General features: G+C 40.0%; 2 protein-coding genes and 1 gene segment (V, D, J or C); 2 read left to right on the top strand and 1 right to left on the bottom strand.

Annotated features, from left to right (window-relative positions):
• Nucleotides 1-25,887, bottom strand: part of LOC116045243 — a gene marked incomplete at its 5' end in the record, with an annotated part of 64,987 nt that overhangs the window by 14,972 nt on the left and 24,128 nt on the right. The gene's annotated exons all lie outside the window — the stretch shown is intronic.
• Nucleotides 479-1,537, top strand: LOC116036173. Its single transcript, XM_031279661.2, has 3 exons — nt 479-795; nt 881-1,055; nt 1,148-1,537. Exons 1-3 carry the CDS (start codon nt 558-560, stop codon nt 1,353-1,355), a joined length of 621 nt encoding a protein of 206 aa, XP_031135521.1. The 5' UTR covers nt 479-557; the 3' UTR covers nt 1,356-1,537.
• On the top strand, nt 15,934-17,200 carry LOC118495877. The segment is given in 2 exon segments: nt 15,934-16,565; nt 16,675-17,200. Coding segments are annotated over 2 exon segments (492 nt in total).

Raw genomic sequence — 25,887 nt, 5'->3', positions numbered from 1 at the left:
TGTTACATGTGTTTTTAATTGTTTGTGTAACGTTACTAAAAGTTATGTATTAAGTACTTCATGTAGTTCCTTTTAAATAAAAAATGCAATGCTGACAAATCTCTGGTTCCCGCCCGGGGCTGTGGTGTACGCTCTGATTTATACACAACTCCCTGGAAGTTATCTCTGTAAATTTATTTTTAATGATGAATATACAGAACAAATTTATAGAGTAGATTACACACGTTTTTAAAAGAGGGAATTTTGGACAGCCAAGAATTTTTTTTTTATTGTGTGCCGTTTTTAGGCATAACCTTTTACATAAATCAGGGAAAGTTTGGTGTAACGTTATGTAAGTTCCATACATTACAGGTGAAGGGAAATGCATTTTAACAACATGAGACTTCTTCCTTTTTACTGACATTAAGACAATTATTTTGCTGTATTATAATTTTTCTGAAAATGTTCTGTTTAAATGCAAACACGGCTTTATCTAATGCTAACTTTTAGGCAAATAGACAGGGTAAAATAAACATGTAAATGTGTATCTGTTTTTTTGTAATAGCCTGAAAGAAGACATGCTGTGGAAGAAAAATAGCCCTCAGCCTCCTCAGCTGCACACCCCTCAGTCTCAGCAGCATCGTCGTCCTCCTCAACACACACAGGAGCAGCTAGACCTTATTGGGGAGCAGCCTCCGTTCATGCTGCTGGACCAGCAGGAAATGGAGCAAGAGTCAGGAACAAACCTGAAAAAGCTCTTCCGGGGCAGTGGACGTAGCCCTGGAATAAGGAACCTGAAATTCCCTCCTTCAATTGGTAAGAAAGAAAAGTAGGACAAATATATGTGTGTTCTACCTCAATGTTAAATGTTACTCAGATCATTTAAAATGTGTGTTCACAGAAGACTACCTCCAGGACTACCAGCGGTACCACGAGGGCAGCTGCCCCACTGCCAAGCAGCTGGAAAATGCACAGTCCAATGTGTCGAGGGTCAGATCTTTTATATTTTACCTGGCAAAGGGACGGACTGAATTGTTCAGTTGGCTGTTTTTAAGGAACATTAATGGCATCCAAAAGTAAGTGTGACTTTCCAAATGAATTATTGTGAAGTGGTTATGACACACACCTGATGTGAACAGCGACTAACTCAAAGCCTATGTTTCTGCAGATACACAGCCCACGTCCAGTCCGTAGGCAAGACCATCACAACGGCAAATTTCTACCTGAGGAACATACAGCAGTTCCTCAAATACTTTGGGGAAACCTTGCCTGCCCAGTCTCACCTGACTGCGATGGATGTGGTGAGCGTGCTGCGCCCCGTCACAAAGTGCATCACAGACACAACCAGGAACGTTGTCCTGCACCAGTGGCAGTGAAAAGCCACAAGATGGCCAGGATATTATCCTGAGAGGACCTGAAGCGGTGCCAGGAGGGGGCCGCACTGAGGATCCCAGAGCTGCTGGGTAAGTGTGCATCCCTCTTTCCAAAATAGCCAAAATAGTCCATCTCCAACAGAAGCCTGCCGTGCATAGTGATGTGTCCTTGTGTGTGTTTGTGTGTGTTTATCTTTCCCTCCGTGTGCTGAAATACTTTTTCTTCTCTCCTTTCAGACGTCCTGGAGGAGAACCACACCGTCGCTGCGGTACCGTTTTTACGGCTACTTTACTTCACAGCCTCCATTTACGGCCATCGCCCGGGGTTACTCAGTAACCTCCGGGTTTGTGAGGTTGAGGAGGCTGCAGAGGAGCACAAGCCTGGCAAAGAGGGTTTTGTGATAAAAATCTCGACTTGTGTACTGTTGTCATCACTGCTTGTGAGTCTGTTGTTTCTGTTAATGTTTCCTCTGAAAGAGTCTGTCCGTTTTCTGTGTATTGCAGATCAGGGAACACAAGACTAACAAGTCATTTGGGGGGGCCCAAATGTTCTTGGAGACTGATGAGTTTCGCTGGCTGGAGAGGTGGCTGCAGCTGCGGGCGGCCAGCAAGCCACCGAACCAGCTGGTTTTTCTTCACGGCTTGGAAGGGCCCATGCTAAAACTTCTTGCACCACCTGCAGGTAGCATGGGCGGAGATGGGCCTTAAAAGGTCCCCCAACTTCACTGACCTGAGGACCGCTGTGTCTGCTCATGTAAGTTCTCCTCAGTCACTTATCTGTTCATGCTGGATTTCATTAAAACTCTGCTGGCTTAACTAACAGTAGCAATCTTTTTTTCTTCTACTGTTTTAAGGTCAAGAACAACCTTCTGTCGAGCAGCGGAAGATGGTGGCCACCTGTATGTGCCACAACATGGCCACAGCTGACTGCTTCTACGCCCTCAGCCTGAACGTGGCCCAGTCAAAGACCGTGCCATCACCGGAGTCACCAGAAGCCTCCTCCTCCTCCACCACCAGGAAGAGGTCCCGCAAGCCTGAGTCCTCCTCCAGTTCCGAGGACAAAACCCCGGTCCCCTACCAGGAGTCAGGGACCTCGGGACTGGAGGAGGAACTCCAGGACATGGAGGAGGAGAGGGAGTTTATGGCGAGGCTGCAAAATGTAAGTAAAACTCTAAGATATGTATTTTAAAGACTCAGTCCATTTTACGTCTGTTACACCAGACCTCACTCTGTGTTTTGTGTTTGTGTTTCCTCAACAGACACCAGAGAAGGCCCGAGAAGTCTCGTGAACACGCCAGTGTGCGTCAACCTAACTTGTGTGGAGGGAAACGTCTTCAGGCACACGGGAATCACCGACATTTCAGGACCATTTATGACGGGTTGGGATGTTGCCATCCTTGTGTAACCCAGACTAAAAGGTACACAGGCACGGATTCACGAGGGAGTGGAGGGGGGCATTTTATAGCATTTTGATAAGATGCATAGTGATATTAATCAAATACAGTAATGCACAAACACGTTCTATGGTTTCTATGGAGAAAAACAAACAACTTACATATGTACATTAGACATGCCCTACAGGAATTGGGATTTTGTGCGTTGATACATTTTGAAACCACTTCAATACATGATACATGATGTATGTTCTAATGTCTGTAAGTTTGACATAAATTAAATAATTTGCACATATATGTATGTGTATGTTGTCAGTCATTGTACATTTAGGTTGAAATTGAGTGATGCTTGATATTAAATGATATCAAAATAGCATCAAAATGACATCAACATCATGACATCTTGACATCAAATAAATGTTGAATTGACATCAAATGCCAACAAAGCATGACATCACAATGACATCAGCAGAGGTCAAAATCTGGACATCAAATTGACGTCAATATGACTTTCATTTTTGACCTATTTCGTGATGTAATTCTGACATCTGTTTGATGTCTTATTGATGTTAAATTGACATTGGGAAGTGTGTGTTTTTGTTATATAGATTTTAATTGAATGTAATAAAAATGTAAAAGTGCTTAAAGTGTGTAATATAATGTAAAACAAAGTTTTATTTTCTGAAATAAGGCATACTGGCATAGTAACCCAAGTTAGGTTATTTTGACCCAACTCCTGGGTTAAAAAGGGACCAACTAATTTCTGGGTTATTTTAACCCAGAAAATGGGTCAAAAATAATGTTTAATGTCTGTGTGTTGTAATATAGTCTGTTTTTATCTGAAGTAGAAAGAGTTGTGATCCTCCTACTTTTTAAATAATTGCTGAACTTAAGGTCAAAAATATTAAATCTGAAATTAACGTTATTGGATGAAAAGGTTTGTTGCAATTTAATCATTCATTCAAAGTGATTTCAGTGTTTGGATGAATATATATAGGGTCTGACATTAATATAATTATACTTTGTTTTAAAACCTTCAAACATCTTCAATTTATATTCTGTCACATGTTGTCATTAGACATTTCTCTGTTGATTAACAGTTTATAAGACATCTTAAAATGTGTATAAATATTAGGATTTATCCTCTGGGGACCATGAACATCATGTCTGGTCTCTGGTTCTGGATCAAAGTTCTGGTTGGATGAAAAGACTAAAGTGAGATTATCTGCTGAAATCAGTTCCAACATGTGATGTTAGAAATGGGTCTGCAAAGCTTTTATTGTGAAGGAGACACAGGAAGTGTTTGCATTAAGAGCAGATCAGCATTGTGAGGAGGAACAGACTTTATTCCTGCAGCAGGTCAAATCAGAGGATTTAATCTTTAAATGTTGAAGCTGGTTTTTGGTTTCATCATTTTGACAATTTTGTCTAAATGATTGTAATCAGGAACTGCTTTTCAAAAAGGAATTATTCATGTTTTTATCACATGTACATACATTTATTAGTATTATTAATGTAATTATTTGTATAGTTTTCTGTTTCAGATCTTTTATTATTGTTTCTCTGTGTTGTTAAGAAAAGAAAGTTCAGCTCAGTTCAGTGTGTTTGTGACCAGTGTTAGACAACTTACTCAGGAAGTGGAATCAGTTACTTGTTACTTATTACTACTTAAAAAGTAATATTACCTTACATATTACTTAGTATCAAACTAATTAGTTATTGTACTTGTTATATTACTATATTACTTTCTAACTGCATTAATAACTGTAATATAATTACTGTTTGTAAATTGTAATCCCTTACACTACTCATTACTGGGGAAAGTATCCTAATAATATAACAGTAATAGATTACTTAGTAATGCGTTACTGCCCAACACTGTTTGTGACTCTGGCTGAGATGGAGGTGAAATATGTGAACCTGGGCTGTGGTTTACTGATCTCTTCCTGTCACAAACACTGTTTGACATCTGTTCATCTGGAGGTTTTTGTTCAGGCTGCAGGGAGACTTTCTCACTGTGGGGATCATCCTTCACACAGGAGCAGTAGTAGGTGGCTGAATGATCGAGTTTAACTTTCTGGATCTGCAACTCCCAGCTGTTCTGTTCATTCACAGCTGAGAAATCATCTTTCTGAGGATGATTGAAACCTGAATTAACAGTACCATCACGTCTATGGATAGCAAGAATCCTTGTGAATGTTTCTGTGTCTCTCTTCTGGTACCAGTATATATAATTATTGTCACACTGCTCAGTGCCTCGACAGCTGAAGGAGACTTTTCCACCAACTCTCCTGGTCAATGTTAAATCATCCTGAATCAGCTGTGTTGCCATGGCAGCCAGCGCTGTAGAGAAACAGACAGGTAGATGAAGGTGAGTGTGAGCCAGTGTTTGTTAAAGGTGGAGTTTGTTGGCTCCTGATTGGCTGGAAACACTCACCTGAACACAGACAGCACAGAGCAGCAGCTGGGAGGAAAAGCATTTAGTTCAGTGGTGTTTCCTCTGGTGAACCTGGGGAGAAGTGGAGCTCTGATGCAGCTGAGGCCAAACAAGGACGAGCTGTGAGATCAGACGAGGACCACGTGGTTTCTAACAGCTCCTCACATCTCCCATCAGCCCCTGCAGCAGACAGATAAGGCTGCTGTCTGACAACAGGCCTTTTTCACTGCAGACATTTTGACTTCATTTGTCATAGAAGGAAAAGCACAAGTGTAACATGAAGGATGGCTCTGTTGTGTTCAAGTGTTCCCGTAAACCATGATGGTGAGACAGCCAACAGGAACAATACAGGACCCTGAAACTGAAGCAGATAAATGGAATTCAGACATTTATTATTCACACTAATAACATGTCAAAATGTCTTGTATATAATAACAATAATAAGAAGGATTGGACAAAGACAAGAAATACAAACAAAAAGGTTATAGCAATGAAATCAATTATTTAAACAAAGGGCAATATTAAAATATATATATAAAATGGAGAGAACATCACATTAAAGTTAGTCTGTGAAGTTTGTGTTTTAAGAAGGGATTTAAAAGACTTTACTGATTCTGATTCTGTGAGCTTTGTCTCCTAAGGCGATTTATGCTTCTGCATCAAATCGACGGCGTACCCTCGCAGACCCCTCTGCGTCGCTGCGATCATCCCTTCGAGACCTTCGCCGTAGCGCGACGTGCACCTCCAAAAATGTGTAACTTTGCATCGAGGTGACGCAGACCGCAAGGACTGTGATTGGTCAACTGGTCCTCTGTGTTGATAGTCAGTGTTTCCAGCAGCCTACTGTGGGGAGTAGCAACATGCTAGTTCACTGACATAAGGTTTGCAAATAAACTCAGACTTATTTTCTGGTTACAGTAACTTGGTCAATGTATAATACTGTGTCTATTTCTCGATACTTTTTACAAAATCTAAGCAAGAAAAGGCCCAAAAAATAAGATTAATATTTCAGCATGACAGTCTATGGGGTTTGCCATTCTGAGTACCATTTCGGTGGTGAGCGACACAGACACAGGCGACACCGCCCCTAGCATTATGGTGGTGAAATGCACCACGATGCAAAGCAACCCTGACGCAGAACTCCGAAAGGGTCTCAACTCCGTAGGAGCGACGGCGTAGCGACGGCGTGGAGTTGATGCAGAATCATAAAACAGCCTTTAGGAAGGTCGTTCCAAAGTGGAGGGGTCCTGAAGGTCAAAGGTCACCTTTAGATTCAAGTCTGGACTTTGGAGCGACCACAAGGGAGACCTGAGGATCTCAGGCTGGAAACTGGCTCTTATGGGGTCAACATCTCCGCTGTATAGCTTGGAGCCAGACCCAGACCAGCTTTAAAAGTGATCAGTTCAATCTTAAAATCAATTCTAAATCAAACAGGAAGCAAACAGACAGAAGCCAGATTGTAGTGATGTGATGTCTGTTATAACCAGTGAGAAGATTATGTGTAATAAAAATGTCTTTCTCTAGTCTGACCTGAATTATTAGTATATTCTTGGTATACAGTGCTGCTCATAAGTTTAGGAACCCATGCTAAAGTTGACTAAAAAGAGGAATAAAAAAAATAATCTTAATGCCTTAATTAACAAAATTAGCATAAGTATACACACCCCTATGTTTTATTTTATTTTTAAAGGCCAGTTATTTCATGGATCCAGGATACTATGCATCCTGATACAGTTCCCTTGGCCTATGAAATTAAAATACCCCCACATCATCACATCCCCTTCACCATACCTAGAGATTGGCATGGGGTACTTTCCATAAAACCATCTCTCAATGCAAATCAAACAAGCAATTAATAAAACATATTATAAAGTACCATTTCCCCCAACAAACAGCAGCTTCTTTGCTTATTTAATGCTTTCAGACAATGTTTTCTCCTTTAACTCCTTTAAATAGAATAACAAGTCAAACCAAAGCAGACAGATGTCAGTCTGTTCCTTTAAGAAGATTAAGGAACAGTTATGACACATTTAATATTATTTTAAGGGATGTTTGTGCTATTTAAATGCTGTAACTCTGAACAGTTTGATCATTGTCACCATGAAGAACTGTTGGAAGAATGACGACATACTGCAGCTGTATCAGCAGACAAACATGTCTGACATCACATGTCTCTTCATGCTCTTAGATCGCTGTCACAACAATAAAGAAGCTCTTCCAACATGGCCGTGGGACACATTTCAAACTCAACTTTATCTCACGGGGGGTTTCTGTGTTTGCTGCCGGGGCTGACAGTAACCACCAAAGAGAAAGAGTGTCACCCTGTGGTTAGTCAGAGAAGTGCAAGGGTATCCAGGTGATGCTGATGATGATGGTCGCCATGACGACATGATGATGCTCTTACCTCTTGTTTTACTGGCAAAGAAAAAACAGTGACATCTCGTGGATAAAAAAACACACAACAGTCAATGACAAGTATTACTGGTATAGTTGTTGTTCTATTAGTTCAATTAAAATACTATTTCTACTGCAGCTGATACAATACAGTAAACTTTACTCTCACAAATATTAGCAGTACTTCTACTAGCTCTGATAGAAAGCTGAAGTTCTCAGAGACTCAACCTTTTGTCTGTTCCTCAATCTGGGGGAAGACCAGAGACTGGAATGATTAATGAAGGTTGTATTGTGACGTTAGCAGTACAGGTTGTAACAGTGTGTTGTTGTAGACACTAGAGGGCAGCAGTGTGAAGGTTTTATTCTTCACAGCAGCAGCACAGAATAGATAGTCTGACGTCATCAGACTCAGATTCTAGTCAGAATAAGAGTCTGATGCTGCTCCATTGGGCTGTGATTATGGGGCGTGTTTCAACCAAACCAGGAAAGTAAATGCCTCTGCACTCAATTGGATAGACCTACAACCAATCAGAGCAACGGAATATGTTGACATATGACGTATGTGGAGCAATGCATAGTTGTCAACAGAACTCAACTGCACGCACGCTGTAAACAAATTCAACCCAAGCGCTCTTTGGTGACGTGGTTGATTACGTTACTGTTGATCATCTGTCCATCATCGTATAAAGACCGCCCTGACAATCTGATTGGTCCGAACAGCTCTGGTTCGAGCATAGTTGCTCCACAACGGATCAAGTCCAGACCCAACTTCCTCAAACGACCTCAAATTTTGTGGGCGGGGCTAATTTTGGCTGGTATCTAAAAGGTCTATTGACACAAGAACTGAAATATATACTGTAGTATGAGGTGATAACTACAGTGAGGGCTTCAGAGTAAAATCAAACTCTTGGAACAACATGAAGATTATGTATAATGTATTAATTCTTCTACAAAAGTGTCAAATATTATTCAACCATGACGATAATTCCCCGTAACCTAAACAAAGAGATTATTTCAACCCAAACAGGATCTTTCCCTGAAACTAACCAAGTCTTGTTGGTGTCTAACCAAACCTGAACTATAGTGGTCTCACATCATCAAACAGATTCATTCTTCACAGACACATGATGTTTCATCAGATCATAAAACACTTCTGTGTCGTTTTAAAGGTCAGTTACAGAATATATATTCTGTCATTTCATTTGGAGGACTTGTTGGCCCCACCTCTGTCTGAATACCACCAGTTTCAGATACAGCGAGTGTTTTTACAGGCAGAAGCACAGCTGTGGTGGTTTATCAGTTTCTCATTTTGTGGCTGACCTCAACATGGAGGAAGTTAAAAGTTAAAGTCAGAGTTAGAAACCACGTGGTCCTCGTCTGATCTCACAGCTCGTCCTTGTTTGGCCTCAGCTGCATCAGAGCTCCACTTCTCCCCAGGTTCACCAGAGGAAACACCACTGAACTAAATGCTTTTCCTCCCAGCTGCTGCTCTGTGCTGTCTGTGTTCAGGTGAGTGTTTCCAGCCAATCAGGAGCCAACAAACTCCACCTTTAACAAACACTGGCTCACACTCACCTTCATCTACCTGTCTGTTTCTCTACAGCGCTGGCTGCCATGGCAACACAGCTGATTCAGGAGGATTTATCATTGACCAGGAGAGTTGGTGGAAAAGTCTCATTCAGCTGTCGAGGCACTGAGCAGTGTGACAGTAATTATGATTATGTATTCTGGTACCAGAAGAGAGACACAGAAACTTTCAGAAGGATTCTGTATATTAGGAGGGGTAATGGTGAAGTTTATTCAGGTTACAATCATCCTCAGAAATATGATTTCTCTGCTGTGAATAAACAGAACGGCTGTGAGTTGCAGATCCAGAAAGTTAAACTCTATCATTCAGCCACCTACTACTGCTCCTGTTGGTTTGGTCCCCACAGTGAGAAAGTCTCCCTGCAGCCTGAACAAAAACCTCCAGATGAACAGATGTCAAACAGTGTTTGTGACAGGAAGAGATCAGTAAACCACAGCCCAGGTTCACATATTTCACCTCCATCTCAGCCAGAGTCACAAACAGTGTTGGGCAGTAACACATTACTAAGTAATCTATTACTGTAATATTATTAGGATACTTTCCCCAGTAATGAGTAGTGTAAGGGATTACAATTTCCAAAACAGTAATTATATTACAGTTATTAATCCTGTTAGAAAGTAATATAGTAATATAACAAGTACAATAACTAATTAGTTTTAATACTAAGTAATATTACTTTTTTAAGTAGTAATAACTAACAAGTAACTGATTCCACTTCCTGAGTAAGTTGTCTAACACTGGTCACAAACACACTGAACTGAGCTGAACTTTCTTTTCTTAACAACACAGAGAAACAAGAATAAAAGATCTGAAACAGAAAACTATACAAATAATTAAATTATCTAGAAAATGCATTTCCTGCAGAAAATGTGTACGAATGCTGAATAGCTAAATTGCTAAAGCTAAAGTGGATTAATAGCTTAAATCCGTAAGAAGGTGAAGAAGAGAAGATAGATGGAAAAGTATGAATGATTTTAATTAACATCATTAAAAAGTTGAATAACACCACTAATGTATGAAAGATGTGGAATATTTAAAGGTTTTTGAAAAGCTGATGCTAAACTGAATTGTTGGCTTGAAAAGTTCAATGATGCCAAAAGATGTAGAACATTGTGAGGTCTGAATTTATTTTCTAACTGTAATTATGAATACGTATGGAAGACTTACAAATACTGTGAGAAACATTGACGAAAATGCAGAAATATGAAAAAAATTGTTTTGAAAAATCTCAAATGCATTACACTGCACTGCTGAAAAACTTGGAAGTTGAAATGTAAAATTGTCAGTTGGAAGCTGAACTGCATTACCTTAATAAGCTAAGAGTTCAGCTCTTAGCTTATTACATTGATAGAAAAGCTGGAAGCTAATCTTAATACTGTCAAAAGTGGAAGTTCAAATAAATTAACTAAAAGGCTAAAAGTATAAACACTTTGTACTATTATCAGATATATCCATTGCATAGAACAAAGCATGACCCTAAAGAGCTGAGAGGTGAATATATTGCCTGAAAAGAATCGGGCTATAAACATGGATGAAATCACAAATGACGTGTGTGTGTGTGTGTGTGTCTGACAAAAATGTCTGACAACATTGTCGATCTCAGGATGTCACTTTTTGTCTGAAGACAGCGGTGTGGAGAGTGGAACGCCACTCGAGAAAAAGGCCTTCAGGAGGTCTGTTGATTCGGAGTAGGCTACAGAAATCATAGACTCCTGTTATCTAAAGGATTGTCAGTGTCATGGCTCAATATTTAAAAGATTTCGACAATGTAGATGAGGTCATTATAATTGGATGGCCGCCTGTATTAATTTGAGCCAGAGTAGGCTATGTATGGATGAAGAATAGGCTACGGATGAAGAGTGGACGAGGGGAGAGAGAGGGGCTGCAGCTGCTCAGTGTTTCGTGCGGTCATTAGTCTATAATACATCCGTGGTTTTGTGTTAACTAAAAGATTTCCAATAAAAACAACGGTTCGTATTTGCTCATGGTTCACAGCCCTGTAGATTAGAGGGGGAAATCCTCTGACGTGGTAACACAGCGTTGTGTCCGAGGTAAATCACCGGACACATCCAGACCACAGATATCTGGCAGCAACAGGTCCCACTCCTGAAAACATATTCTTTGGGCATATAGGGGCACAGCACCCACGGGAGCACTACCAATATCCCGAGCCCCGCAGCCCTCCAGCCGCTGCTTCACCCTTCTCCTCTCTCTCTCTCTTCGTCCGTAACGTTGTACTCTGGCTCAAGTGAATACAGGCGGCCATCCAATTATAAAAACCTCATCCACATTGTCTAAATCTTTTAAATATTGAGCCATGGCACTGACAAACCTTTAGATAACAGGAGTCTATGATTTCTGTAGCCTACTCCGAAACATCTGACATCCTGAAGGCCTTTTTCTCGAGTTGCGTTCCACTCTCCACACCGCTGTCTTCAGACAAAAAGCAACGTCCTGAGATCGATAATGTTGTCAGACTCTTATAGTAACAATCTGAGCCTGTCAGTAGGAAAAAAAATCACTTTTAGTGCATAAAAAGCAAGACTGCACAATTGCCCCATTAGGTGACATTGAAGCTCAGTTCGCGCTGGCTCATCATTGCGATCCCGCTCAATACTGGACCAAATTCAAAGATTCTTAGTCACATCAGTCTATTAGATGCAATGCATGGGGAAATGAGGTCCAGGTGGAAAAAAGGTAGTTACCTTTAAATATATGTAAGATATATATTAAGCAATTTAAGACATTCAAATGGGAGTTTCACAGAAAGGACTTAAATGAGCTTGAGCGTACTCAAAAGAAGTCAAGGTTTCCTTAAAGTGTCTTTGTGGGAATGAGGATAAAACATCAGATGAGGTCTAAAGCCTGAAGAGTTGATCTATAATAACTTTTATTTAAGGTTAGCCCCGTGTGTGTGTGTGTGTGTGTGTGTGTGTGTGTGTGTGTGTGTGTGTGTGTGTGTGTGTGTGTGTGCGGAGACCCTTTGATCTCTGTAATCAGCTAACGACCGTATCACCTGCTGTTAGACTGCTGCCATTAACGGACACTGAGAGCGACCTGTGAAAAGAAGGGACAGACAGCCTAAAGTTTAGGTGGCATCAGTGAAATGACCTGATCGTCAGCACCACAAGGCCTTAAAAATAAAACAAAGTCTGAAATCGCAGTTTCAAAATACTCTTTGTTTGCGTTTTGACTCAAGAGAGAATGAGGATAAATAAAATTATGACCATCTTGTCACTTTGAGGCAGTTCATTCAAAAACTATGAATCCTATAGCTTACGTGAACCCATTAGCTGAAAGAAGACAAGAATACCTACGTTTTAATGTATAAACTGTCTATGACAAGTTAAAATTGTGGGCGTGAGAGCAAGTTATAGAGAAGAGACTAATATTACTTAGACAAAATTGGAAAAACTGACGAAAACAAAAACCATCTTCAACATCAAGATTAAAATCCTCTGATTTGACCTGCTGCAGGAATAAAGTCTGTTCCTCCTCACAATGCTGATCTGCTCTTAATTACAATGTGCGTTATGATCCACGAACCTGTTTCGCAGAGTAAGAAGGCAGAATCGCGACAAACTCCTTCCAACTCCCAGAGTTATCCTTCCCGTCCAGATCCAATGCTACCACATCTTTAAATTACTTATCCCCCTTTTGTCAGGTAAATTTAGCTAACTGTAAAGACGGCTAAAATCGAGGCGGGTGGGGGGTCACTGGTAACGCTAACGGAGGTGTAACGTTACGAATGGCTGCTGTTCTGACTCGGGTGCCTGGGTCTGTTTCCCGACGGTTCAGTGAACTGCTGTTAGCGTCCTTAGCACTGGAGTAAAGTGCTGACTGGGTTTGGATTGTTGCTGGCTGGCTGCTAGCTGGCTGGGGGCTGACTGTGGATGTGTCCCGGGGGCTGTTGTCAGCTCTCATCCCGACTGAAGCCTTGCAGCGCCGGGAGAGTGAGGCAGACAGACAGGGGTGTGCTAGCTGACTAAATTACCATTAGATTAGTCGTCTATCTATACAGTTAACCTTACTGATGAATTTGTGGGTTAGCCCAGAGGTAACCGTGGTCAAAACAATCATACTAAAAATAACTGAGCATGTTGAACAATGTTGTAATCTTATGTTACCCACCAAGAATTAGCTAACGTTATAGACCAAGCATTAGCATTAGCTACATGTCAACCAGCACCTTTACAGTAGGCACCAAAGCACTTTTCCTCTTCGGTCCCCCTACAGGTTGGAAGAGGTATTGTCCATTACTGTTACCATTACCATTATTCTTATGTCTCATTCGAAAGACTTAATGAGCCACTGAAACGATTTTGGAAACATTATTTTAAGGAACAAAAGAATCTTTGGTGTTGGATCGATCGATATTGAAATCAGTCAATATCAATAAATAAGATCTCTGTTGTATTACTATGTCAATGACAAAACAATGCTATGTGGCAAAAAGAAAAGTTGTATTATGTTTACAAATTCCCCCCCCCCAAAAAAAAAATAAATAAAATTAAATTAAAAAAAAGGACATAAAAGAAGAGACAGTCATGTTAATATGAACATTAGAGAAACACATCATGGAGCTGGAATATGATACTGGTTAATAATTTGGACTGGTTCACCTCAGCAGACACATTCAACAGCTGACAGGTTTTTGTATCACTCAGTTTCACTGTGGGAGGTGGATGGTACTTGATCTTTGGCTCTGGAACTAAACTGATTGTATCAGGTAAGAATAAACATTTATTTCCTTCAGTTGTTTTAATGAACAAGTTGAAAATGTGTTTAATGAGTTTCTGCTGCTTCAGGCTTCACATGTTAGTTTTTTCATCATTAGAAGAGAATTCTTGCAGCCATGCAGCTATTGTTACATAAAAAGGTTCATAGTTCCTGAAAACATGTTTAAATCTCACTGCACAACTCCAGTTATTCTTTATTTCTGCAGGAGATTAAACTGATTTATAGAAAAAGTTTGATGAAATGTTAGAAACATACAGTATTTGATCCTCTCAGTTAATCAGCAATAAGATAATATATGATGTTAAACATAATCTAATATATGTCAGTAAATGTATTTGTTAAAGAGTATAACTTTAATTATATTGTTTAGGATAATTAATTAATCCTTTTTAAAAGTTAATGTATTTCACATGATGGTAAATTTGTCTTTTAGTTGAAGATATATTTATACATGAAGACACAGAGATACTGAATATGATTTTACAATAAATGTAACTTATGCTACTAATTTATATATTTATATATATGATATAAGATTATATATAACAGCACAAACACACAAACATATATTTATTTGTATCTCAGCGTACTTTTAATATAAATAGTATTTGATGATTAATATAATCTGAACATTTTATTTTAATTGTGTATAAAAGGTAAAATTGTAAAAAAAAAAACTATGAAATTACTGATATATTGATTTGTTTCTTAAGCAATTACAGTAAAATATAAGGTGGTAAATATATATATTGTATGTAGCCTATTGTAGTAATTAAAATGATAATTGTATTTTATGAAAAGATAAATAAGTAATTTATTACTACATGTAGGTTAATTCTACAACACTGTTCCTTTGTGTGAAGGTACATTTTATAATTATTATGTTAATTTACAATCAGAGATCAAGATAGTCCGTTTATTATATTGCATATATCATAAAAACAACCCGTTCTCACTCCGAACTCGTAAAATAAGGACGTTTGGACAGTGGCTGTCAGCGTCTGAAGAGACGCTAAAAGCTCCTTCAGCGTGTTTGTAGAGAGCACCAGGGAGAGCAGCAGCTACATGGAGCTTGAATATGACTTAGCATTAAGAGAGACTACGGTAGAGAGTAGTATGAAAGACTGAAAATCTGCATAGGGAGGTTGGTTGGGGGGGTGGATGGGTCAGACCACACAGGACTTTCACCCAGGAGACCGGGGATCGTGTCCCGCGTGTCACGTTTCCTAAACCCAACCGTCCCGTTCTTGTCCCGCGTGTCCTGGAAACGTAAGCCCACCCACCATCTTTTCCTAAACCTAACTGGTCAAAAATGGGCCGCATAGTCCCGACCCAGCACGTTTAGATAAAACACGTTTAGATCTGACACTAAAGGAGACTTTTATCATCAATAACAACGCCAAAGGAACCTGACCAAGCGTCTGTATTTTAGGAGATGGGAGTGAGAATCTGTTGATTAAAAATCATTCATGGTTTAATGTTAAGAATTTTTGACCTAAAAATGATTTCTACTCATTCGAAGTCAATCTTTATTGGCTCCTATACAAATAGTTTTTCATTAGTGGTTATCAAATAAGGACAAAGACTCAAATAAATAGTTATATTTGATCTTTATATAAAATGTATAAACACATCATGAACAGAGTCATAGATGAGTTAAAGTTCATACTGAAAGTGGAGGCTGTTATTTAAAAAAAAAACTATCAAATCTAATAACAATTACTTAACTTACCAGAGAGACAGTGATTTCTATCTGTTTTTGACCACATACATTTAAAATATAAATTGTTTAAATCTTTTTTGTTGTTGTTATATCTACTTGCCCCGGGCCATGGGGCAACACTTATTGTTGAACATTTTATTGTAGTTGTGTATAAACGTGAACATTGTTGTTAAAAATGATATGACATTTTTTTATGATTTGTGTATTTTCAATATATATTAAAATATGTTTTATAAATTGTAATAATTCAATATTGCTCAAGTATTAAATGTGAAAGTAAATGTTATTTATTATATATAGAAAGAAATTGTCCATTCTATGAAGGAAAATGTCATCACTATATTATGTTAGTAATAATAATTATAGTGAATAGACTTTGTACATTAATCCATAATGTGTGTCCATAATTGTCTTTAGTCTCCATATAAGACGTGCTGACATGAGATGATCCGTGTGTTTGATATGAAGGTGAATACAGTATATGTAGTGAACTTTGTGCTGTATTGATGAGTAGTTTAGTGATCAGAGTCCATGTAGTTTCCAGGATCAGACTGAATGCAGTGCTGTAAGCTGCTGTTGACTGTGTGAATGTGTGTCTGTGCTGCTTGTTGCTGCTGTCAAACTTCAGATGAGCCGGTAGTGAAGCCCGTGGTGAGCGTGTACCCAGCAGCATCCAGAGCCCACCTGGAGGGGAAGAGCTCCCTGCTGTGTCTGGCCTCAGCCATGTTTCCTCCTCTGGTCCAGTTCTCCTGGAAAAGACGAAAGGAGAATGGTCCTCTGGAGGATCTGCTCCCTGATGAGGGAGAGCAGCTGGAGATCAGAGAGTCAGGACGCACCGCCTCCATCTTGCTGATCAATCAGCAAAAGAGCAGCACATATAAATACCGCTGCTACGTCCAGCATGAGGGGGGCACAGTGAAGGCCCAAACAGAACAAGGTAATGAAGGCTTGGTGACTGTGTTCAGCAGTGATTTATCTTAGAGAGAGAACAGAAGACTGACATTTCTGACTGCAACTCCAAACGTTTCACTTCTTTTCTGTTTCAGAGGTTCCAGCTTCTGTCCCGTCTCAGTACCAAGTGAAGTTGTTCTGTCTGCTGTACACACAGCTGATAGTGAAGAGTCTGGTGTACTGCTGTGGACTCTCTCTGCTGATGATCCTCAGAAACAAGGGACCGTCCACCAACTGAACACATGCTGACTGACTGTTTTCTGCTCAACTTTTCTCGCCATTAAATCTCATCAATTCATCTCATTTATCACTTTAATCACTATTCACAAATATCAATTATGTTGTTCAGATGTAGTTGTCATCTGAACAATATAAATACATATATATCTTAACAGTTACTAAGTTTAAATTCTGTGGTGTTTTTTGATACTTTAGTTTATTTCTACTTTTAATTGTGACTTGTATAATGATAATTTGAATAATCAGCTGTCTGGTAGATATTTCATAGTTCATAGTATTTTTTCTGTTCTTGTGTTTCTCTGTAATACATTATGCAGAGTGTGGCAGCTTTGTCAATTTTTTTCAGTGTAACATTAACAAAAATAAAATAGTTATAACAGAGTTGTTTGTCATGTTTGTATGAGGACTTTCATCAAATCCAAGTGTAAACTGTAAAGTTCACCTTTGATGGCTAAAATCCCCATAAATAAAGTCCATGGACGTGACCTCCAGGTGGGTCATCATTGTTGCTCTCTGGGCTCAGTTAAACTGTGTGTGGGTAGAGGGCTCAGTGGAAAAAAGGCTTCCAGACCACAAGAGAAAAGACACACAGCTGCAGAGAGGAAGAGGAGTTCCTGAGTGTTTCCAGCAGCAGCAGATATGAATCTGTTCTCAGTGGTTATTAGAAATCATAAAAAACTGTTGACAGCGAATCACCACTTCCTTTCCTGCAGCAGACGGGCTGTGTGGGTTTCTGCTCTGCAGCCTTTCTCACATTAACAACACAATGACAGTTACAACCATCCACTCTGGTTAAAGGATCATTCCAGGAACTTGAGTTTGAGTTCAGCTCTCAGTATTCACTCTCTCAGCTTGGATCTGTTATTAATCTGAGAAAGAAACAGCTCAAATCAAAAATAAAAATAAAATTAGTGGATAAAAAACAACCATGTGCAGTATATACAAAACCACAAACATCACATGAATTATATTTCTGTTTATTTTTAAGAATAAAGCAAACAAAATAAAATAAGGGAATAAAAGTGTACAAATATTGTTTTGTTATTTCCCCTTAAATCATAAATAATTGTAAACTAAAACTCTGATTCATAAAACAGTGGATATTATGAATAAGAATGTGTAGTAATACATCATTATTATACATACACATAAACGTTTAAGAAGTCGACCGCAGTATTTTCCAAAAATAAGCGGTACATCTGTTATCATTGATCAGAGCGACAGAACACAAACCACAGAGACAAACAAGTCATCTTGTTGTTTCACCCCCTCAAAAAAACATCTGCATCTCTAACAGCAGAACTAGAGCGTCCATGTTAACATGTTAACATCAAACAACCTATCGCTGCACCGCCGTAACTCAAGCTTCTGAAAACACAATCATAATTTACATAACCAACCATACAGGTTGATTTCATCTTAAAGGAGCTTGCACACTGCTCCAACAAATACCAACAAACTCCAACATTCTAAAGTTGGTCGCTGTTGGCAACTAGAATGTTGGTAGTCTTTAGAATGTTCATGAACCAACTGCCAGTCCACACGGCCCAGACAGTAACAGACAAGACTGACTTTGGTCACCTAGTCCTACCTTTTCTTATTTGAGTTTTAGTGTAATATAACATGGATGAAATGGAGATCTTGTTGAATGTGGCTGAAGTAGTTCTGGTCTACCTGGCCTGTAAAGCTGCTAGCCGTGTACAGGAGAGACGGCAACCAAGACGAGCCAGGAGGAGACTGTGGTGTAAACCTTGGATATTGTGACATGAGAAACAGGGTGTCTATCCTAACTTGTGTCAAGAACTTCGCTCAGAAGATACTCCAGCTTTTGGGAATTTTGCCTGTTTTGCACCTCAAGGTTTTGAGGAATTACTCACTATGGTTACTCCACTAATTGCCAGAAAAAACACCCATTTTAAAGACAGCATTTCCAGCTGTTTGAATGTTGCCGTTTGTTGTAAAATGGGCGACATTGGTCCGACTTTCTCCAACTCCACCAGACCAGACTGGACATAAACTCTAACGACTCCATCCAACAAACGCCAACAAACACAGACGGCCGGCCCACACTGACCCAACTGTTGGAGTTTGTTGGAGTTTGTTGGAGCAGTGTGCAGGCTCCTTAAGGGGAGAAAATGTAACTAATAGATATCACCATGAACTTTCCCCATTTGATTACATTATTTAGAAAATTAATATTTGTATTACACGTTTTCTGAAATTTCAGAAATATCTTTTGGTAGATTTAGGAGAAATCTACAGACACAAATAAACAAAGTGTAGTAAAATAAATGTTTTCTTTCCACTAATCTGAAAGAAGACATGTTAACACATTTTAGATTGTCCTCATGTCATTTTGAATACATTTGCCATATTTTTCTTTTCTTATTTTATTTTGTTGTAATAAATATCCGTTGGTCTTTGTGAGCTACCTATGTTAACTCTTAACCTCTGTGTTATGTTGTGTAATGTAATTTAGTTTTTCAGATTATTTTTTGGGGGGTTCTTTCCTTGATATACTCACCCATGTCCCTGTGTGTTCCTCTCTGTATACGTGTTTACTGCTGTCTGGGTTGTATTTCAAATTGTATTTTATGTCATTTAAACTGTATGTATGTCTAATGTATTCATGTTCTAGCCCTCTTTCCCTTTCCCTAAGTGGCTTAGCCACTTGTCAGGCCTCCATTGTAAATAAGAACCTGTTCTTAATGACATGTTCTTAATAACCAATAAAATGATGATGACCTCTGTCTCCTCCTGTTGTTACTTTGACACTGCTGTCCTCTGGTGGCTGCAGAGACTCACTGCTTCAAACTACAGGTCTTGTGTTTCTTTATTTGTGTTTTTCTTGTCTCTTTTTGTTGTTTCTTGTATGCAGTGTTGCAGAAAGTATTCTGATCCTTTACTGCAGTAAAAGTAATGTACAAATACACTGTTACAGTAAAAGTCCTGCATTGAAAATGTTCCTTCAGTGAAAGTCTGTGAGTATAATAGTAAAGTTAGTTAGTTAGCTAATGGACATTTTGAGCCTCACTAGTTAACTAGATGATGATAAAGAGTAAATAGTGAGAGGTGTTGTTCAACTAGTGAGACGAGATGTCTAACTAGTGCTGACAAAGACTGAAATCGTTGAGGAAACTGACGTCTGATATCAAGAATATGAAATAAATGCTTGAGTGCATTTTTCATATTTGGTGTTGAAATGGTACAAATGTGTTCTCTCTTTCATGTTGTATCCTTAAATTAGATGAAAGGTACAGTTCTGGCCTCTTAAAAAACAATATTGTACTGTTAGGGGAACATTTTAAAGAGATAACCTGTAAGTACAGAAATGTTCTTGTCTTGTATCTCCATTTCTGAGTGTGTTTAAGAGGCCTAGTGTCAGGATTTGTGCAGGCTTGGACCCAAAAATGCAGAGTTAAGACGAGGAGGCAGCGTAAGGTTTTAAAGGTTTATTAAATTAAAATAGCGACAACAAAAAGTGTCCTGAACATAGGCGGCTCCAGGGAGGGGCTAGGGGGTGCTGTAGCTACCCCTAGGATTGCCATAGTTCCCCCTTAGCAACCCCAAGAAATTGCTGTGGTTGATTTATAAATAAATAAAAAAATTGTTAACGTGTAAATAGTATAATTTATATTAGAAAAATAAATAAATACATTAATAAAACAATCCAATTATTTTTAGACAAAAAAACACCGTGATCGTATTGGGCCAAAGGGTGCAGCACACATTGAACTTTTGACCTTACTTCCGCAGTAACGTATTCACACAGAAGAAGAAGAGCTCAATATTTGGTTAGGATTAGAGGAGTGAGTCTAATGCTAGCAATGGATAGTTTTTTACTCCCTAAACGTCAAGGTGTGGAGACTTCATCAAAATCTGTAAATGAGACTGAGGGCGTTTTCACACATACCTCATTTGGTCCGGACTTTCGGACTTTTTTGTTTGATCCGAACCAAAATTAGAGGTGTGAAACCTCCCCCGGACCACGGTCCGGATCAAAAGACCAAATTTTGGTCCGATAAAAAGAGGTGGTCCGGTTCGTTTATAGTGTGAAAGCATTTTTTGGATGGTTCGGACCTTCGGACCAAATACAAGAAGCTCTGGCAGGCTCTCCTTGTGTTACAAGACGGGGGAAGCTCCTTTAAGGAATAGCTCGGTGCTTAGTGTGTAGACTACATGAGAGAGTGACGGTGAATGCGTTCAGAGCAGACAGCTGTCGGCTATCAGAGCAGAGAATACATCAGCAGTTTATTTGTTAAGTGGTAGTAAATGTACAGTGTAGGTTTCCGTTTGTCTCTGAATAAATGCTCCAGAAAGAAAGTTCCCGTGTCTTGCTCCTCAACATCACAACAAAACAAAAAGAGCCGCGGCAGTAGGGGAGAGCAGCAGTCAGCTGAATAAACTCTGACACAGAGAGAAGATACGAGAGGACGAGGAAGCCCGTCTACAAACCAATCAATTATAAGTATCTGGAGACGCAGCTCACGTATGTGATGACGGCAGGACGTAGTTTTCTCACGTATAGATCTTTAGTGCGCTTGCATAACTGCAGTGTGAAACCAAAACTTACCGGATCAAATGTAGACAATGTAACAAAAACATGAACCTTGGTCCGGACCTTGGTTCGGACTTTCATGTGTGAAAACACCCTGAGAGATATGGTGAACTTGTCACCAACCGGGACGATGGAAAGCGGCCGGAGAAAGACGACCTGACCACGGCCGTGATTGCTGCTGAAGATGCTTAACATCACCCTGCTGTACATGACATTAGACCAGACGTCACCCTGCTGTACATGACATTAGACCAGACGTCACCCTGCTGTACATGACATTAGACCAGACGTCACCCTGCTGTACATGACATTAGACCAGACGTCACCCTGCTGTACATGACATTAGACCAGACGTCACCCTGCTGTACATGACATTAGACCAGACGTCACCCTGCTGTACATGACATTAGACCAGACGTCACCCTGCTGTACATGACATTAGACCAGACGTCACCCTGCTGTACATGACATTAGACCAGACGTCACCCTGCTGTACATGACATTAGACCAGACGTCACCCTGCTGTACATGACATTAGACCAGGGGTCACCCTGCTGTACATGACATTAGACCAGACGTCACCCTGCTGTACATGACATTAGACCAGACGTCACCCTGCTGTACATGACATTAGACCAGGGGGTCACACAGCCAGGCCACAGTGGGAGAGTCAGCTGATAGGGGTCCATGCAAGAACTTTACTCTTATCTCTGTCTCGTAGAAGAGCATTACAGTGAACATGTGTTTTACAGAAATGTGAATAAATGGATCAGAGAATCTAAAGTTATACAGCGCACTGGACATTGGTTTATTTTTTTTGCCCAGAAACCATGTTTGCCCTCAGTGGCTTATTTAGATATATTAAGTCACTACAGATATGACTACATTATTTTGACCAGGTGTGCAAGTGTGAAAACTGTGTGAGGATACATGCGTGTGTTTTTATGTGTGTGCTTGGCTATGTGTGGTGTATTTGGCCTGCTGATTACTCTTCTGAGCCAATGTATGAGAGCTGCAGTAATGATTGTGTGAACCTGGCATGTTGGCTGGTATTTGAAATATGTTTGGTGGGCTAATCAGAGTTCTATGGTGCTGTAGTATCGGCAACTTTAAATCAATCTCTCTCGTTCGCTTGCTTAGTAAACCGGCGGTGGGTGAGCATCTGCGTGAGTGTGTGTGTAATGTTAGGCTATTTGTCTCAAGGGAAACTCAAAATTTCAGAGCACCCTCACTGAAACGTCCAGCAACCCCAAAGCACCAGCAAAAGAACATCTCTGGCGCCGCCACTGGTCCTGAAGCAAGCAGGTCTAAAACTGGCAAAAACAAAATCCAAAAACACTAGGAACAAAACTACAGATGCAGGAAAAGACACGTAATGACAATGATCAGATAAAGAAAGCACAGAGACTAAATACACAAGATAACGAGGGTAGTAACGAGGTACAGGTGACATGAGGGCTCATGAACAGGTGGACAGACAATCACAAAGGAGGTAAAACACACAAGGCAGGAAGTAGAACAAGACATGACACAGGAGAAACAGACATGATGAAGTAAAACAGGAAACTGAAGCATGAAAACATACACAAGGATGGAAGTAGGAAAACAAAAGAGAGAACACAGAAAGAACACGGGGAAAACATAACCATGAACAATAACAAGGAAACAGGAACACAGGGAATGTGTATGGCGGGTGCCGCTGGTGGAGGCTCGGCTTGCCCCCGTACAAAACCAGCAATCTACAAAACGGACAATGGGAAGGTGATAGTGGAAGATGAACTGTTAAACTTTACCGTGGTTAAAATGAATACACTCAGCCATGATGAAATTGTTTTGTTGGCAACAAACAACTTTTCATCTAAGTGGATTGAGGAGTCCAAACGGTTTTTGTTTGATGTATGCCCGGATACCACACTACGCTGTATTGCACACAAAGGCCCACAGAAGGATGTGAATAATATCAAGGCCTGTCTGAGGGTTCTACATGAGTGTGGTGAAAATATTCCGCGGTTTGTTTCACATTACTTGGATGAACTGCCACCTGTCGGGTTTGGCAATATGGACGCCTCGGCGCTGCTTAGCCGAGTGGAGCAGCTGAGCCAAGAAGTCTCTGGCCTGAGGAAGGCATTGGAAATGCAGGCAGAAGTGGGTGAGAACTTGGGGGCAATTGTTGCTGCCATTGATCGCCGTGTGACAGCGGTGGAGACGCACCGCACATCGGCCTGCGACCCTGGGTCTGCTGGCGCAACACGAGAGGGGCACCTCTCACGCGGAGAGGTGAAGGGGCTGGTGGGCTCTGCTCAACAACGGGAGCTCCTGGATGTAGCAGTAACATCGCCACGATCACAACAGTCCTCACAGTGGAGCGTTGTTGTGAAAGAAGGTCACAAAAAGGGTTTAAGGGTCCCTTAAAACAACTGTCCCGTGGAAATCCAACAATTAGCCACGATGTGGAATAAAAAATATGACCAGTTGGTTGATGTTATAAGATTGGGAGTTGACTGGGCTATTGGGCTTGAGCTGTGTTGTAATGATAGGAAGATAATAATTTTAAATGTCTATACGCCATATGAGTGCATACAAAATGAGGATGAGTACCTCAGTAGATTGGCATTTATCATGTCTTTTATTCAGGACAATTCTTCTACCTGCATCTATGTTGTTGGTGACATGAATGCTGATGTATCTGATGCCTACTCTTTATTTGGTAATCATTTCATGCAGTTTTGTTCAGACAGTGGATTGATTTTAGCTAGTAAGGTACTATTGCCGAATGATAGCTATACTTATAGCAGCGAGGCCTGGCACTCTACTTCCTGGCTGGACCACTGCCTTTGTACAGTGCATGCCCATGACTCCATCGATATGATGGAGATTGATTATGATCTGGCTACTACGGACCATATACCCTTTCTCATGGTGTTGAACACAGGCAATGTACCAGTGTTGTTGCCTGTGGATAACGGCATTGATGTAGGGAAAATAAATTGGTCCAAATTGTCTAAGAAAGATCTTAATGAATATTTCAGTCATTGTGATGCTCTGTTGGGTAATATTAAGGTCCCAAAAGATGCCTTATTGTGTTGGGATATGAACTGTAAGAATGTACAACACTGTAAGGATTTATGTTCCCTGTATGAGGCTATTGTGGAGTCTCTCGGTATCTCGAGCAGGCCTCTGTTTAAACATAGGACAAAAGTGTGCAATGCTAAGTCAGGTTGGAAAGATCATGTAGAGGAGCTCCATGCAGAGGCCCGAAATGCTTTTAAAAAATGGGCAGAGTCAGGCAAAAGCAGGCTTGGCCCCTTGTTTGAGAATAAGAAATGCACTAATGCTAGATTTAAATATGCACTTCGTTATATTAAAAGAAATGAAAACACTATGAGGTCAGATTCACTGGCATGGAAGCTGCAAAAAATAATGTTAATGACTTCTGGAAAGAAATAAAAACTATGAATAATTGCAAAACTTGAGAATTGCAAAATTGCAATATTGAAGTTAAGAGATAATAAGGCCTGTGGTCTGGATAGTATTACAGCTGAACATCTTAAACTTGCCAGTAAGAAACTGTGCCCTCTAGTAGCTATGTGCTACACAGGTTGTTTTGTTCATGGAGCATTACCTGATTCTATGCTCTCTGTTGTGCTAGTACCAGTTATTAAAGATAAAGTGGGGAAGCTGAACAGGTCAGATAATTACAGGCCAATAGCTCTGGCCAGTGTTATGTCCTAAGTGCTGGAGACAGTTCTGTTGTGTAGACTTGAAAGGTACGTCCTGTCTACCGATAACCAATTTGGTTTTAAAGGAAAGCATGGCACTGATTTATGTATTTTTGCACTAAAGGAAATTTTAGAAAAATAAAATAGGCAAAATTCCACAATGTTCATGTGCTTCATTGATGCTTCTAAAGCATTCGATCGTGTTAATCATGAGAAATTATTTTTTAAATTGTCTAAAAGTGGGGTCCCTGGTTTTTTAATAAGAATCTTGGTTTATTGGTACTCGCATCAGACAATGAGAGTGAGATGGGTGAATGTTACATCTATTCCCTTCCAAGTGACCAATGGTGTCCGCCAGGGTGGAATTCTCTCTCCTTTTCTTTTTAATGTGTATATGAATGATTTGTCTTTAACTTTAAATGCATGTGGTACAGGTTGTAGGGTTGGTGACTCACTAATTAATCACCTTATGTACGCAGATGATTTGGTCATTTTTAGCCCATATAGTGCTGGTCTCCAACAGCTTCTGAGAATATGCACACAGTACGGTGCTGATTTTGATATTAAATACAATGTCAAAAAGAGTAAGATCATGATTATTAGGAGTAGAGAAGACAGACAGTCAACCTTCCCTGACTTCAGTTTGTCTGACACTGCACTTGGGGTGTGCAGTGAGATTACATATTTGGGCCATATTATTGCAAATGACCTGTCTGATGATAAGGATATCTATAGGCAGCGTCGGAAGCTGTATGCTCAAGCGATCATGCTGTGTCGTAAGTTTAGCATGT

The sequence above is a fragment of the Sander lucioperca genome, chromosome 9 (assembly GCF_008315115.2).
Source record: "Sander lucioperca isolate FBNREF2018 chromosome 9, SLUC_FBN_1.2, whole genome shotgun sequence".
Lineage (NCBI taxonomy): Eukaryota > Metazoa > Chordata > Actinopteri > Perciformes > Percidae > Sander > Sander lucioperca.
Note: the sequence above shows the minus strand (reverse complement) of the source record. Positions and strands in the feature narration are given on the sequence as shown.